This window comes from Poecile atricapillus, chromosome 37, assembly GCF_030490865.1.
Source record: "Poecile atricapillus isolate bPoeAtr1 chromosome 37, bPoeAtr1.hap1, whole genome shotgun sequence".
Lineage (NCBI taxonomy): Eukaryota > Metazoa > Chordata > Aves > Passeriformes > Paridae > Poecile > Poecile atricapillus.
Window position 1 is genome coordinate 2,892,141 of NC_081285.1, and position 16,539 is coordinate 2,908,679.

General features: G+C 66.0%; 1 protein-coding gene and 2 non-coding genes across 3 annotated transcripts; 2 read left to right on the top strand and 1 right to left on the bottom strand.

Moving 5' to 3' along the window:
* Positions 1–1,029: 1,029 nt before the first annotated feature.
* MUS81 (MUS81 structure-specific endonuclease subunit) lies at positions 1,030–15,761 on the top strand. The gene is made up of 21 exons (XM_058861478.1): positions 1,030–1,280; positions 2,076–2,199; positions 2,470–2,540; positions 2,633–2,701; positions 2,782–2,853; positions 2,934–2,991; positions 3,278–3,392; positions 3,534–3,614; positions 4,201–4,313; positions 5,128–5,228; positions 5,519–5,635; positions 6,677–6,772; positions 7,220–7,339; positions 7,758–7,861; positions 8,091–8,175; positions 8,996–9,226; positions 9,984–10,826; positions 10,899–12,101; positions 12,456–12,701; positions 13,769–14,060; positions 15,562–15,761. The coding sequence occupies exons 1-21, from the start codon at positions 1,146–1,148 to the stop codon at positions 15,759–15,761; spliced, it is 4,476 nt and encodes a 1,491-aa protein (XP_058717461.1). The 5' UTR covers positions 1,030–1,145.
* LOC131591175 (U2 spliceosomal RNA) lies at positions 14,116–14,306 on the top strand. The gene has a single exon (XR_009280277.1). It is a non-coding gene; the product is annotated as a U2 spliceosomal RNA (small nuclear RNA).
* A 416-nt stretch (positions 15,762–16,177) lies between the features above and the next one.
* Positions 16,178–16,368, bottom strand: LOC131591183 (U2 spliceosomal RNA). Its single transcript, XR_009280284.1, has one exon. It is a non-coding gene; the product is annotated as a U2 spliceosomal RNA (small nuclear RNA).
* Positions 16,369–16,539: the final 171 nt, after the last annotated feature.

Genomic DNA, 16,539 nt, shown 5'->3' on the forward strand with positions numbered 1-16,539 from the left:
CGGGCGGGATAGAGCGGAGTCCTCCAGAGCAGACGAGTTTTGGCCTCCGGGCGGGATAGAGCGGAGTCCTCCAGAGCAGACGACTTTGGCCTCCGGGCGGGAAAGAGCGGAGTCCTCCAGAGCAGACGACTTTGGCCTCCGGGCGGGATAGATCGGAGTCCTCCAGAGCAGACGAGTTTTGGCCTCCGGGCGGAATAGAGCGGAGTCCTCCAGAGCAGACGAGTTTGGCCTCCGGGCGGGATAGAGCGGAGTCCTCCAGAGCAGACGAGTTTTGGCCTCCGGGCGGGATAGAGCGGAGTCCTCCAGAGCAGACGAGTTTGGCCTCCGGGCGGGAAAGAGCGGAGTCCTCCAGAGCAGACAAGTTTTGGCCTCCGGGCGGAATAGAGCGGAGTCCTCCAGAGCAGACGAGTTTTGGCCTCCGGGCGGAATAGAGCGGAGTCCTCCAGAGCAGACGACTTTGGCCTCCGGGCGGGATAGAGCGGAGTCCTCCAGAGCAGACGAGTTTGGCCTCCGGGCGGGATAGAGCGGAGTCCTCCAGAGCAGACGAGTTTGGCCTCCGGGCGGGATAGAGCGGAGTCCTCCAGAGCAGACGAGTTTGGCCTCCGGGCGGGATAGAGCGGAGTCCTCCAGAGCAGACGAGTTTGGCCTCCGGGCGGGAAAGAGCGGAGTCCTCCAGAGCAGACGAGTTTGGCCTCCGGGCGGGAAAGAGGGGAGTCCTCCAGAGCAGACGAGTTTGGCCTCCGGGCGGGATAGAGCGGAGTCCTCCAGAGCAGACGAGTTTTGGCCTCCGGGCGGGATAGAGCGGAGTCCTCCAGAGCAGACGAGTTTGGCCTCCGGGCGGGATAGAGCGGAGTCCTCCAGAGCAGACGAGTTTGGCCTCCGGGCGGGATAGATCGGAGTCCTCCAGAGCAGACGAGTTTTGGCCTCCGGGCGGGAAAGAGCGGAGTCCTCCAGAGCAGACGAGTTTGGCCTCCGGGCGGGATAGAGCGGAGTCCTCCAGAGCAGACGAGTTTTGGCCTCCGGGCGGGATAGAGTGGAGTCCTCCAGAGTAGACGAGTCGCAGATTCCAAAGCAGCGAGCGCGGCCAGAGCGGCCCCTCGGGGGCGGGCACTTCCTGGCAGCGGCGGCGGCGGGAGAATTCGATCATGGCCGCGGCCGCCGCCGCGTCATCCCGGCGCCGCCGCCGCCCCCGGGCCCACCCGAACCCGCTGTTCGCCCGCTGGCTCCGGGAGTGGCGGGACGAGGCGCAGGGAACGTGGGCGAGGGGCGCCTACGAGAGGGTGGGTGTGAGGGGGGTCTCCGCTTGGGTTTAGGGACCCCCGGCTGCGTCCCCGGGTGGATTTTGGGGGTCCCCGGGTGGATTTTGGGTGTGTTTGGGATCCCCGGGTGTATTCCAGGTGCGTTTCGGGTGTATTTGGGGTTCCCCAGGTGTATTTCAGGTGTGTTCCAGGTGTATTTTGGCTCCCCAGGTGTCTCTCAGGTGTGCCCCAGGTGTGTTTCAGGTGTATTTTGGTTCCCCATGTGTCTCTCAGGTGTGTTTCAGGTGTGTTTCAGGTGTGTTTTGGGTTCCAGGTGTGTTTCAGTTGTATCACAGGTGTATTTTACTCCCCAGGTGTATCCCGGGTGTATTTCAGGTGTTCCAGGTGTATCTCAGGTGTGTCTCAGGTGTATTTTGTGTCCCAGGTGTATTTCAGGTGTGTTCCAGGTGTATCCCAGGTGTATTTTGGCTCCCCAGGTGTATTTAAGGTGTGTTCTGGGTGTATTTTGGGTTCCAGGTGTATCCCAGGTGTATTTTACTCCCCAGGTGTATCCCAGGTGTATCTCAGGTGTGTTTCGGGTGTATTTTGGGTTCCAGGTGTATCCCAGGTGTATTTTGGGTTCCAGGTGTATCCTAGGTGTATCTCAGGTGTATCCCAGGTGTCTCTCAGGTGTTCCAGGTGTCTCTCAGGTGTATCTCAGGTGTTCCAGGTGTATCCCAGGTGTGTCTCAGGTGTATTTTGGGTTCCAGGTGTGTCTCAGGTGTATCCCAGGTGTATCTCAGGTGTTCCAGGTGTATCTCAGGTGTTTTCCCGCAGGCCCTGCGCTCCCTGGCGCTGTTCCCGCTCCCGCTCCGTTCCGGCCGTGCCGCCGCCATCTTGCAGCACTTTGGCCCCGCCCTCTGCGCCCGCCTCGACCAACGGCTGCGGCAGCACCGGAGAGGTGGGCGGGGCCTAAAGGGGTGGGGCAGAAAGGGGCGGGACCTAAGGGGGGTGGGGCAGGAAGGGGCGGGGCCGAAAGGGGTGGGGCAGAAAGGGGCAGGGCCTAAATGGGTGGGGCAGAAAGGGGCGGGGCCTAAAGGGGTGGGGCAGGAGGGGCGGGGCCTGGCAGGGCAGGGTTTTGGTGGGCGGGGCTGAGAGTGAGGGTTTGGTGTGGGTGGGGCCGGATGGGGTTGATTTGCATCCTGATTTGCATATCATTTGCATATCACAGAGCAGGGGCTCCCCCCCACGCCCCCTCCTCCGCAAGGGCGGTGCCCGGCCCCTCCCCCAGCCCCACCCAAGGTGAGTCCCCTCCCCCACCCAGGACACCCCAGGGTGGGGGGAGGGGCAGAGGAGGCTCCACCCCCAATCTCTGCCCCTCCCCCTTCACCCAGCGCCGCCCTCGGCACCTCCGGCCCCTCCCCCGCTCCGCGGGCCACGCCCTGCTGCAGGTGCTGAGCCAGGTGAGGGGGAGGGGACACCCCTGGCGGGTGGGGGAGGGGCTCCACATCCCCTCCCCCCTCACCCCCAGCCCCTCCCCCAGAGCCCGGAGCCCCTCCCGGAGGCGGAGCTGCTGCAGCAGGCCCAGCCCCTCTGTGACCACGCCCTGGGACAGGTGAGCCACCCCTCCCCCCACCGGCACACCCCGCAGGGGGTGGGGGAGGGGCTGACCCCCTGTGTCCCCTCCCCCCACAGGCAGCTCTGGCTCCGCTCCTGCGCCGGGGCCTCGTCCAGAGGAGCGGCCGCCCCCCCCCGGTATGGCCGGGACCCCCCAAACTCACCTGGGACCCCCCCGGGACCCCCCAAACTCACCTGGGACCCCCCTGAACTCACCTGGGACCCCCCCCAGGACCCCCCCGGGACCCCCCCAAACTCACCTGGGATCCCCCAAACTCACCTGGGACCTCCCGGGGCCCCCCCAGACTCACCTGGGACCCCCCAAACTCACCTGGGACCCCCAGGGACCCCTCCTGCGACTCCCAAGACCCCCCAGAACCCCCCCCAAGACCCCCCCCCCCCACGTCACCCCTCCCCCCCCAGGTACTCGCTGACCCCGAGGGGGCGGAGTCTCGCCGAGGCCCCGCCCCCCGGGCAGGTGCGCCCGCAGCGCCCCCTGGCGGAGCAGGAGGAGAACTGCGCCCCCTCCCCCACACCGTGAGTTTGGGGGGGACGGGGACCCCTGAGGGTGAATTTGGGGTCCCCTGAGGGTGAATTTGGGACCCCCTGAGGGTGAAATTTGGGGTCCCTGAGGGTGAAATTTGGGGACCCCTGAGGGTGAAATTTGGGGTCCCCCAGGTGCGACCCCGAGCAGGAATTTGAGCTGCGCCCGGGCGAGTTCGACATCGTCCTGTGCGCCGACGTCACCGAGGCCAACGGGTGCCTGTCCCCACCCCCACCATGTCCCCAACCCCCCTCGAGGTGTCCCTAACCCCCCCTGAGGTGTCCCCGTGTCCCCTTGAGGTGTCCCCACTCCTCCTGTGGTGTCCCTGTGTCACCTTGACATGTCCCCAATTCCTCTGAGGTGTCCCCAATCCCTCCACTTGTCCCTGTGTCCCCCCCATGTTCCCCCTGAGCTGTCCCCACCACTTCTGTGGTGTCCCCATGTCCCTGTGCCCCCCCCAAAGTGTCTCTGTGTCCTCTCCTGGTGTCCCCATGTCCCCCTGAGCTGTCCCCGCCCCCCCAAAGTGTCCTCATGTCCCCACCAAAGTGTCCCCATGTCCCTGCCACGGTGTCCCCATGTCCCCATGATGTGTTCCCATGTCCCCCTGAGCTGTCCCCATGTCCCCCTCCCGGTGTCCCCACCCCTCTGAGCTGTCCCCGTGTCCCCCCTGGTGTCCCCACCCCCCTGAGGTGTCCCCATGTCCCCTCCCTGTGTCCCCCCCTGACGTGTCCCCGTGTCCCCATGATGTGTCCCCATGTCCTCTCCCTGTGTCACCCTCTGACGTGTCCCCCGTGTCCCCAGCCCTGCTGGGGGGGTTCCGGCTCTGCTCCGTTCCCGGGGGGTTCCGCTGCTCCTGCGGCGCCTCCACGTCGGCGACTTCCTGTGGGTGGCGCGCGAGAAGGACCCGCCCACAGGTGGGCGTGGCTTGGGGGCGTGGCAATGGGAGGGGCGTGGCACTGGGGAGTGGGCGTGGCAATTGGAGGGGTGTGGCAATGGGGAGGGGGTGTGGCAGTGGGGAGTGGGCATGGCAAGGGGAGGGGCGTGGCAAGGGGAGGGGCATGGCAATGGGGGCATGGTAATGAGAGGGGGTGTGGCAATGGGATGGGCATGGTAGTGGGTGTGGCAATGGGGTGGGCGTGGCACGTGGAAGTGGGCATGGCAATGTGAAGGGCGTGGCAATGGGGAGGGGGCGTGGCAAGGGTGCCCTCCCCCCTTGAACTGGGTGGGGCAGTTCAATGGGCGGGGTTGTCACTAATGGGTGCGGCCACATGGGGGTGGGGCCAGAGTGGAGGGCAGGGCTGGTACTGACTGCGCCCCTTTTGGGTGGGGCTGGTGCTGACCACGCCCCTTTTGGGTGGGGCTGACACTGACCATGCCCCTTTTGGGTGGGGCTGGTGTTGACCACACCCTCATTGCCTCTGTTATTGGCTGGGTGTGGTCAGAGGGGCATGGCCATGTCCTGGCCCCACCCATTGAGGTGGGCGTGGCCTTGGGGTGGGGCCAGGTGTGACCTCACCTGGGTGGGGTCAGGTGTTTCTCCACCCCCATGGTGGCCATGATGGGTGGGTGTGGCCTGGGATTGACCCCACCCCTTGGTGGGGGGCAGGGCCTGGGTGTGGTCGGGTGGGTGTGGCCGGTGGGAGTGGCCGCTGGGTGTGGCCGGGTGGGTGTGGCCGGTGGGTGTGGCCGGTGGGCATGGCCGGTTGTGACCGTGCTGGCCCCGCCCAGGCCGCGCCCCCCGGGAGCTGGTGCTGGACGTGGTGGTGGAACGGAAATCGGCAGCGGATTTGGGGAACAGCGTCCGGGACGGGCGGTACCACGAGCAGAAGGTGGGGCTGGGGCACTGGGAGGGACTGGGATGGGACTGGGAGGGACTGGAAGGGAACTGGGAGGGGACTGGGAGGGACTGGGAGGGGACTGGAAGGGACTGGAAGGGGACTGGGAGGGGACTGGGAGGGACTGGGAGGGGCTGGGAGGGACTGGGAGGGACTGGGGGGTGTGGGGCTGTGCCCCGGGGGGCTCAGACTGTCCCCGTGTCCATCTGTCCACGTCTGTGTGTCCATGTGTCCGTCGCCGTGTCCATGCGTACGTGTGTCCGTCCCCGTGTCCGTGTGTCCAGTTCCGGCTGCGTCGTTCCGGGCTGCGTTTTCCCGTTTATCTCCTGGAGGAGCCGGGGGAGGGGGAGCCGCTGCCCCTCCCCCTCCCCACCCTGCGCCAGGCGGCCGCCAACACCCAGGTACCCCCCCCCGAGACCCCTCCCCAAATCACCCTGAGACCCCCGAGACCCCTCCCCAAATCACCCTGAGACCCCCCCCCAACACCCAGGTACCCCCTGAGACCCCTCCCCAAATCACCCCGAGACTCTCCCCCCAACACCCACGTACCCCCTGAGACCCCTCCCCAAATCGAGACCCCTCCCCAACACCCAGGGACCCCCTGAGACCCCTCCCCAAATCACCCTGAGACCCCCCTGAGACGCCTCCCCAAATCACCCCGAGACCCCCCTGAGACCCCTCCCCAAATCACCCCGAGACCCCCCTGAGATCCCTCCCCAAATCACCCCGAGACCCCCCCCCAACACCCAGGGACCCCGAGACCCCCCCCCAACACCCAGGGACCCCCTGAGACCCCTCCCCAAATCACCCTGAGACCCCCCCCAACACCCAGGTACCCCCTGAGACCCCTCCCCAAATCGAGACCCCCCCCAACACCCAGGGACCCCCTGAGACCCCTCCCCAAATCACCCCGAGACCCCCCCCGGGACCCCTCCCCAGCACCCAGGGACCCCCTGGGTTGGGTTTGGGTGGGTTTGGGGGTCCCGGGGAAGGTTTTGGGGGTCCCAGGGGTGTTGGGGGTCTCAGAGCCCCCTCCCCAGGTGGTTTGGGGGTCCCGGGGATGTTGGGGGTCTCAGAGCCCCCTCCCCAGGTGGTTTGGGGGTCCTGGGGGTGTTGGGGGTCTCAGAGCCCCCTCCCCAGGTGGTTTGGGGGTCCCGGGGGGTGTTGGGGGTCTCAGAGCCCCCTCCCCAGGTGGTTTGGGGGTCCCGGGGGTGTGTTGGGGTCTCAGAGCCCCCTCCCCAGGTGGTTTGGGGGTCCCGGGGGTGTTGGGGGTCTCAGAGCCCCCTCCCCAGGTGGTTTGGGGGTCCCGGGGGTGTTGGGGGTCTCAGAGCCCCCTCCCCAGGTGGTTTGGGGGTCCCGGGGGTGTTGGGGGTCTCAGAGCCCCCTCCCCAGGTGGTTTGGGGGTCCTGGGGGTGTTGGGGGTCTCAGAGCCCCCTCCCCAGGTGGTGGACGGGTTCCTGGTGACGCGAACGAGGGACCCCCAGGACACGGCGGCGTATTTGGGGGTGCTGGGGGAGCAGCTGAGGAGAAGATTTGGGGTGAGGAGGGGGGCTGGGGGGGCTTTGGGGGGGAGATTTGGGGTGAGGAGGGGGCTTTGGGCGGGCTTTGGGGAGGAGATTTGGGCTGGGGGGGCTTTGGGGAGGGGGAGGGAGGGGACACTGGGGGGGATTTGGGGGTCAGTGGGGGGAATTTGGGTGTCCTGGGGGTAATTTGGGGGTCCTGGGGGGGATTTGGGGGGGTTCTGGGGTGGATTTGGGGGTCCTGTGGAGGATTTTGGGGGGTCCTGGGGGGGATTTGGGGGTCCTGGGGGGAATTTGGGGGGTCCTGGGGGGGATTTGGGGGTCCTGGGGGGGCCTTGCAGGGGGGGAGGATGAGGAGGGGACACGGGAGGTGGGGGATGGGGAGGGGCTCAGGGGTAGGATTTGGGGGGGGGGGGCGATGTTGGGGACCCCCGAGCGGCACTGAGGGGTCCCCCCTCCCCCCAGGGCCGGGTGCTGCGGGCGTGGGGGGGGGCTGTGACCGCCCGGGGACCCCCCGAGCCCCCCGGGACCCCCCTGGCCCTGCTGCCCTTCCAGAGGCTCCGCGAGGGGGGGGGCAAGAACCAGGTGGGGCTGGGGGGGGGGGGGGGCAAAAATGGGGCTGGGGGCGATTGGGGGGGGGGTCTGATCTCCCTGGAGGGGGCTGGGGGTTCATGGGGGGCTAAAAGGGGGGGCTGGGGTGACCCCCGGGGGGTCCTGGAAGGGGGGAGGCGGGGTCCTGAGTTGGTTCTGGGGGGGCAGAAAAAAGACACGGGGGGGGGGGTTGGGCTGTTTGGGGGGGGCTTTGGGGGTCTCTTCACCCCAAGTTTTGCCCCCCCAGACCCAGACTCATGTTCTGGGGGGGTATTTGGGGTGGGGGGGGTTATTTTGGGGTCTCTTCACCCCCATTTTTGCCCCCCCAGACCCAGACCCGTGTTCTGGGGGGGTATTTTGGGGTGGGGGGGGTTATTTTGGGGTGTCTTCACCCCATTTTTTGCCCCCCCAGGCCCAGACCGTGGGGGCCGTGTTCGCCCGGCAGCTGCTGCAGCTGGGGGGGCTCAGTGGGGGCAGGGCCGGGGCCGTCCTGAGCCGCTTCCCCACCCCCGCCAGGTTTGGGGGGTCCCGGGGGGGTCCCGGGGGGTCCCGGGGGGGTTCTGGGGGGGGTTGGGGTCCCCCACGAGGAGTCCCCGAGCTCCTGGATGTCCCCAAAAGGGGAGGGGGAGGGGGGAGGGTAAGGAGGGTGGGGGAGGGGGGCGGTTCTCGGGGTGGGGGAGGGGTCGCTGAGGTTTTTGGGATTTTTGGGGTGGGGTCCCCTGAGTTGTGGCCCCTCCCCCCGCAGCCTCATGGCCGCCCTGGGCCCCTCCCAGGACCCCCAGAAGTGCCGGGAGCTGCTCAGTGCCCTGCGCTGCGGGCCCCGCCCAGAGGTGAGACCCCCCCCCCCAAAAACCTGGGAACCCCAAATCCCGGGAACCCCAAATCCTGGAGATCCCAAATCCTGGGGATCCCAAATCCTGAGGATCCCAAATCCCAGGAACCCCAAATCCTGGAGAACCCAAATCTCAGGGATCCCAAATCCCAGGAACCCCAAATCCTGGAACCCCAAATCCTGGGGATCCCAAATCTACAAACCCCAAATCCTGGGGATCCCAAATCCCAGGAACCCCAAATCCTGGAGATCCCAAATCCTGGGGATCCCAAATCTACAAACCCCAAATCCTGGGGATCCCAAATCCAGGAACCCCAAATCCTGGAGATCCCAAATCCCGGGAACCCCAAATCCTGGAGATCCCAAATCCTGGGGATCCCAAATCCTGAGGATCCCAAATCCCAGGAACCCCAAATCCTGGAGAACCCAAATCTCAGGGATCCCAAATCCCAGGAACCCCAAATCCTGGAACCCCAAATCCTGGGGATCCCAAATCTACAAACCCCAAATCCTGGGGATCCCAAATCCCAGGAACCCCAAATCCTGGAGATCCCAAATCCTGGGGATCCCAAATCTACAAACCCCAAATCCTGGGGATCCCAAATCCCAGAAACCCCAAATCCTGGAGATCCCAAATCCCGGGAACCCCAAATCCCAGGAACCCCAAATCCCGGGGATCCCCCATTCCCGAGAGCCCCATTCCCAAGGACCCCTCCCCCCCCAATTCCTGTCCCCAGATCCCTGCAGCCCCTCCCCCACCCCCCGATTTTGGGGTCCCCCCCGGGATTTTGGGGTCTCACCCCCCTCTCCCCCCACAGGAGCCTGGGCCCCTCCCTCAGCGGGGCCCTGGTGCGGCTCTACGGGACCCCGGGGCCACTGGCCTGAGGGGACAGCGCTGTCACCTCCAGTGTCACCTCGGTGCCACCTCTTGTCACCCCCTGTGTCACCCCTGTCACCTCCAGTGTCACCTCAGTGTCACCCCATGTCACCCCCTGTGTCACCCCTGTCACCTCCAGTGTCACCACTGTTACCCCCTGTGTCACCCCGGTGTCACCTCCTGTCACCCCCTGTGTCACCTCCAGTGTCACCCTGGTGTCACCTCAGTGTCACCCGTTACCCTCGGTGTCACCCCTGGTGTCACCCCCGGTGTCACCCCCCCAATAAAGCCCCTCCCCCACAACTGCAGCACCTGGAGTTTTATTTTGGGGGGGGGGCGAGGGGGGGGAGGTGACACCGCGGGGACAGGGGAGGGTGACAGTGGTGGCAGGGACAGGGTGGGGGTGACACCAGGGACAGGGTGGGGGTGGCAGGAGGTGACAGTGACAACGGTGATGGCACCAGGGGCGTCCCCAAAAACGGGGTGGGGTCACCCCAACTTCCCAGGCCGGGGGTGGGGCCCTGGGTGGGGCCGGGTTTGGGATTTTGGGAGGGGGCGGGGCCGGGTTTGGGATTTTGGGAGGGGGTGGGGTCGGGTTTGGGATTTTGGGAGGGGGGTGGGGTCGGGTTTGGGGGGTGGGGTCGGATTTGGGATTTTGGGAGGGGGTGGGGCCGGGTTTGGGGGGGTGGGGTCGGGGTGGGGCCACCCTTGGGATTTTGAGGGATTTGGGATTTGCGGGGGGGGGGAGGGGCGGGTGCAGGGTGGGATTTGAGGTTTGGGGTGGGGGGGAGGGGGGGTGAGGCCGCTTTTGGGATTTGGGGGCGGGGGGGCCGCTCTTGGCCGGGTTTGGGATTTGGGATTTGGGGGGGCGGGTCCGGCTGTTTCCCCATCCCGCGGAGGAGGAGGAGGAGGAGGAGGAGGAGGAGGAGGAGGAGGAGGAGGAGGAGGAAGCGCGATGCTGGTGGCGCTGGTGGCGCTGGTGGCCGTGGCGGCGGGGGGGGACACGGGGGTCCTCCCGACCCCCCCGTGCCCGCTGGGTTTCGGGCCGGTGGCGGCGGGGGGCTGCGGGGACAGGGACGAATGTCGCACGGCCGCCGTGTGCCACCACATGTGCCTCAACCACCACGGCGGCTTCGCCTGTCACTGTCACCGCGGCTTCGTCCTGCAGCCCGACGGGGTCACCTGCCGCCGCCGCCGCCGCCCCCCCGCCCGGGGGACACCGGCACCGGCCCGCGACCCCTCCCCGGGGGCTCGGGGGACACCGGGGACAACCCGCGACCCCTCCCCAGGAGCTGTGGGGACACCGGGGACAACCCGCGACCCCTCCCCAGGAGCTGTGGGGACACCGGGGGCAACCCGCGACCCCTCCCCAGGAGCTCGGGGGACACCGGGGACAACCCGCGACCCCTCCCCAGGAGCTCGGGGGACACCGGGGACAACCCGCGACCCCTCCCCAGGAGCTGTGGGGACACCGGGACCGGCCCGAGCGGAGCCGGGGGTGGAGAGCCCGGGACCGGCGGCGGGACGGGACGGGAGGAGGCGAAGGCTCGCAGCGGGATTTGGCGGCGGAGCTGAACCGCGGCTCGCAGGAGGATTCGGAGCGGGATCGGTACCGGGATTCCCTGCAGGATCCGCATCCAGGCTCGCACCGGGAGAGACACCGGGATTTGCCCTCGGGATGGCACCGGGAGCCGCGGCCGGGGCAGCACCGGGACTCGCACGGGGATTGGGACCGGGATTGGGACCGGGATTCGGACCGGGATCCTCGCCAGGTTCTGGACCGGGATTCGGACCGGGATTGGAACCAGGATTGGGACCGGGATTCGGACCGGGATCCCCGCCAGGTTCTGGACCGGGATTCGGACCGGGATTCCCAGGATTTGCCCGTGGAGCGGCACCGGGGCTCGCACGGGGATTGGGACCGGGATTGGGACCGGGATTCCCGTCAGGATTTCCATGAGCATTCCCAGCCCAGCCTTCAGCGGGATTTGCACCGGGATCTGCCCGAGGATTCCCGGGAGGATTTGCCCCCGGGAGGGCACCGGGATTTGCACCGGGATTTGCGGCCAGAGCGGGGCTCGCACGAGGATTCCCACCGGGAATGGCAGCAGGATTTGGACCGGGACCGGGATCCCGGCTGGCTCGAGGATTTCCGGGAAGCTTCGCACCGGGATTTGCACCGGGACTCGGACAGGGATGGGGGCTTGGGAGCGCCCCGGCACCGGGGCTGGCACCGGGATTCGCACCGGGATTCCCTCCAGGATTCCGTCCGGGATTCGCACCGGGATTCGCACCGGGATTCCCTCCAGGATTCCCTCCGGGACCCCGCCCCCGCCGGTGACACCTCCCCCGTGCCCCCCTATGGGGACGAGGACCCCGATCCTTACGGGGACCCCTACGAGGACCCCGAGCCGCAGCTCTGGGACCCCGACACCTACGGGGACCCCTATGGGGGCCCGGCCCCCCCCTACAGGGCCGAGGACCCCCGGGAGGGGCCGTGGGACCCCGAAACGGAGCCCTGGGACCCCGACATTTATGGGGACCCCTACGGGGACCCGTACGAGGATGAGGAGACTGAAGAGGAGCCCTGGGACCCCGCCCCGCCCCCCTCGGACCCCTACAGGGACCCCGAGCCCGGGAGCCTCCGGAGGGGCCGGGACCCCCAAACCCGGCCCTGGGACCCCCAGAGTGTGCCCGGGGACCCCCAAACCCGACCCTGGGACCCCCAGAGTGTGCCCGGGGACCCCCAAACCCGACCCTGGGACCCCTATGGGGATGGGGACCCCCAGAGTGTGCCCGGGGACCCCCAAACCCGGTCCTGGGACCCCTATGGGGACCCCTACAGTGATGAGGACCCCCAGGATGACCCCAGGGACCCCCATGAGGTCCCCAAGGCCAAGCCCTGGGACCCCCCGAGGGACCCCAAAGGGCTCAGCCCCTCCCCCAGGCCCCAAGGGAGCCCCCAAATCGCCTCCTTCGCCCCCCAGCATCCCCCGAGTTCCCCCCCAGTTGCCCCCCCAGAATCCCAGTTGCCCCCAGTTGTCCCTGCAACTGCCCCCCCCAACCCCCGAGCCCCCCAGTTTATCCCAGTTACCCTCCCAGTTACCCCTCCCAGAACTCAGGACCTCCCAGTTGCCCCCCCAGTTGTCCCAGTTACTCCCCCCACAGCCGAGGCCTCCCCAGTTGCCCCCCCTAAATCCCAGTTGCCCCCAGTTCCCCTCCCAACGCCCCCCCCCGCACTCAGACCCTCCCAGTTTGTCCCAGTTACCCTCCCAGTTCCCCCCACAGCTGCTCCCCCAAAATCCAGGCACATCCCAGTCCTCCCAGTTGCCCCCCCCGAAGGCAAAGACCCCCCAACTGCCCCCCCACGCCCCCAAACCCCCCCAGTTCCCCCCCCCCAGGCCGAGGACTCCCCAGTTATCCCAGTTACCCTCCCAGTTACGCCCCCAGTTGTCACCCCCAGAGTCAAGGACCCCCCAGTTGCCCCCGTGACCCTCCCAGTGGCCCCAGTGACCCTCCCAGTGGCCCCAGTGACCCTCCCAGTGGCCCCCCCAGTGGCCCCAGTTGCCCCCAGGCCCCCTCCCAGTGGCGGCTCCCTGAGGCTCGGGCTGGTGTTCGCGCTGCCGGTGGCACTGGGAGGGGCACTGGTGATACTGGGAGCACTGGGAGGGCTGGGGAGACCCCCCCGGCCGCCCCCCCCGAGCCCCCACGGCTGAGGGTGCTGGGGGGGAGGGGGGGGCCCAAACTGGGAGGGACACACCCCAAACTGGGAGTCCTAACTGGGAAAGGACCCCCGAACTGGGATTGGTTACCCCGAACTGGGACCAGGACCCCTCCCAAATTGGGGGAGAAGGCTCCGACTGGGAGCTCCCCTCCCCCCACAGAAATTCACTGCTCTCCCTTCCCAAACTGGGAATCCAAACTGGGACGGGACCCCCGAACTGGGATCCGTCCCAGACTGGGATTGTTGACCCCAAACTGGGATTGTTGACCCCAAACTGGGATTGTTGACCCCAAACGGGGACTGACCCCTCCCCCAGTCCCGCCCTGCCCCCCGGGTGGGGGAGGGGCGGGGGGGTGAGGGCAATAAAGGCTCGGTGCTGCCCCTCCCCCACCCCGCGCCTGAGTCCATTTTGGGGGGGGATGGGGAGGGGCAGATCGGGGTGCTCGCGGTGGGGTGGGGGAGGGGAGGGAAGGGCCGGCTCCCCTCCCCCTCCCGCTCCAGCTGTTGAGCGGATCCAGCTGTGGGTGGGGGGAGGGCGCGGCCCGTGAGTCACCAGCGAGGGGTCCCCTGGGGGGGGGAGGGGCGGGGAACGCCCAGGACAGGGGGTCCCCCTGGGGGGGGGAGGGGCGTGACGTCATAACTGAGAGGGGGGAGGGGGGAGCCAAGGCGCGGGGGAGCTCCTGGGAGCGTCCCAGTTCACACCAGTATAGCCCGGGCAGGACCAGTGACCCCATCCCAGTGCAACCAGTGTCCCCATACCAGTGCCACCAGTGTCCCCGTCCCAGTTTACACCAGTACAGCCCGGGCAGGACCAGTGACCCCGTCCCAGTGCCACCAGTGTCCCCGTCCCAGTGCCACCAGTGTCCCCATCCCAGTGTCACAAGTGACCCCATCCCAGTGCCACCAGTGTCCCCGTCCCAGTGCCACCAGTGTCCCCATCCCAGTGCCACCAGTGTCCCCGTCCCAGTGCCACCAGTGTCCCCGTCCCAGTGCCACCAGTCCAGCCCGGATGGGGCGGAGGGGGAGGAGCGAATGCAAATCCCAGCGCTCCGTTCACCAATCACTCCGAAGGTGCGGAACGTCAAAGCAGGCGGGGATAAAGGCGGGGTTATGCAAATAACAAACACAGCGACCCCGAAAGGCATCACGGGAGAAAAATTGGGTCAGAATTCGGGGGTTTCGGGGCTCGGCGTGGGCGGAGCGCGGGAGCGAAGCGCGGAGCGGCTGCGGAAAAGCTCCCGGAGCGGCTCGGGGCGGCTGCGGGGGCGGCGCGGGGGTGACCGTGAGGGTCGGGCGGGCCGAGCGGGGCCGGCTGCGGGGCGCGGATTGAGCCTAGCATCGCTTCTCGGCCTTTTGGCTAAGATCAAGTGTAGTATCTGTTCTTATCAGTTTAATATCTGATACGTCCTCGATGAGAGGACTTCATATTAAACGGATTTTTGGGCTCGGGAGTTGGACCCGGAGCTTGCTCCCTCCGCTCCACGCATCGTCCCGGTATTGCAGTGCCTCCGGGAACGGTGCACCCCGCTCGGGGTCATTTTACTGGTTAAAAACAGATTCAATTGCTTCACCTCGATCGCGAGATTTTTGAGTTTCAACCTCCAACCCTTCTCTATCGCGATATCCCCGAGCTGCGCCTCACACCCGGACCCTTCTCTCCCCCTCCCGCTGCCGCTGTTCCCCGCACCGGCCCCGCCGCGCTCGCAAACATTTTACATTTAATATTTGTTTGTATGTTTGCAAAAAGCCGATAATGTAATGCGCATTTATATCGGATGTGTTCCGTTCTAAAATGGGACAGAGGGGAGCGGGAATGTTTCAATAAATGGGTCTGTGAGGCGAGCCAAAGTGTTTTACTTATTAAATGTGTTTTTAAAATTATTACTTTTTGGTATTTTTACCTTTTTTTGGTCGTTTGCTGGGATTCTCTGCTGTCGCCCTGAGGCCGGGGAAAAAAACGGCGGCGGGCGGGAAAGCGCGTGAGGGGAGCCCCGGGCACCCGGACCTGAGGGGGAAAACGGCGACATTTAAAACGCTACGTGTTTTATTTATTAAATGTATTTTAAAAATTATTATTTTCAGGTATTATTACCCTTTTTTTTTGTCGTTTCTCTGCCGGGATTCTCTGCTGTCGCCGTGAGGTTGGGGATCAAAGTGGCCGCGGGCGGGAAAGTGCGTGAGGGGAGCCCTGGGCTCCGGGACTGAGGGGGAAAATGCGACATTTAAAACGCAACGTGTTTTATTTATTAAATATTTATTATTATTATTATTTTAAGGCATTTTTAGGTATTTTTACCGTTTTTCGGTCGTTTCTCTGCCGGGATTCTCTGCTGTCCCCCTGAGGTTGGGGGATCAAAATGGCGGCGGGCGGGCAAGCGCGTGAGGGGAGCCCCGGGCACTGGGACCTGAGGGGAAAAATGCGACATTTAAAACGCAACGTGTTTTATTTATTAAATGTACTTATTTTATTATTATTTTTTAGGTATTTTTACCGTTTTCCAGTCGTTTCTCTGCCGGGATTCTTTGCTGTCCCCCTGAGGTGGGGGATGAAAATGGCGGCGGGCGGGAAAGCGCGTGAGGGGAGCCCCGGGACCTGAGGGGACAACGGCGACATTTGGGCCCAGAGCCGTGTCGGGAGTCGCGACAGACACACGATAGCCCTCAGCCGCTGAATGCCGGGCCCTCAGCCCGCGGCGGGAGCGGGGAGAAGCCGGCGCCGTTTCCCGGAGCCTGGTGAGGGGATGGGGGAAAGCGGCAGCTCCCGAGGGGCGGCTCCGCTGCAGCGGGAGCCGCTCCCGGCACCGCGTTCGGGGCCGCTCCGAGGAGCGAAGGCGATCGGGAGCGGGACGGGGTCGATCTGTTCGGGATAAACCCCCGGGAGCGCAGCGGGAGCCGCGGGACACGGCGGGAGCGAGGCCGGGCGGCGATGGCGGAGCTGTGGGCGCCACAGAACCGCGTTAGAGCGGCAGTGGAGCTGCGATAGAACGGTGATAAATCGGTGATAGAACCACGATGGATCGGCGACAGAACCGCGATAGATCGGCAGTAGAGCTGCGATAGAACGGTGATAAATGGGTGATAGAACCACGATGGATCGGTGATAGAACCGCGATGGATCGGCAGTAGAGCTGCGATAGAACGGTGATAAATGGGTGATAGAACCACCATAGATCGGTGATAGAACCACCATGGATCGGCGCTCGATGGCCACGGGCGGTCGCTCGGAGCGCGGCGGGACCGGTGCGGGGAACAGCGGCAGCGGGAGGGGGAGAGAAGGGTCCGGGTGTGAGGCGCAGCTCGGGGATGTCGCGGTAGAAAAGGGTTGAAGACTGAAACGCAGGAATATCGCGATCGAAGTGTAGAAATTGAATCTGTTTTTAACCAGTAAAATGACCCCGAGCGGGGTGCACCGTTCCCGGAGGCACTGCAATACCGGGACGATGCGCGGAGCGGAGGGAGCAAGCTCCGGGTCCAACTCCCGAGCCCAAAAATCCGTTTAATATGAAGTCCTCTCATCGAGGACGTATCAGATATTAAACTGATAAGAACAGATACTACACTTGATCTTAGCCAAAAGGCCGAGAAGCGATGCTAGGCTCAATCCGCGCCCCGCAGCCGGCCCCGCTCGGCCCCGCCCGACCCTCACGGTCACCCCCGCGCCGCCCCCGCAGCCCGCTCCGAGCCGTTCCCGGGCTCTCCCCGCGCTCCCTCCCGCATTTCTCGCTCGCGCCCCGCCCGGTGCGACCCCCGTGAACCCCGAA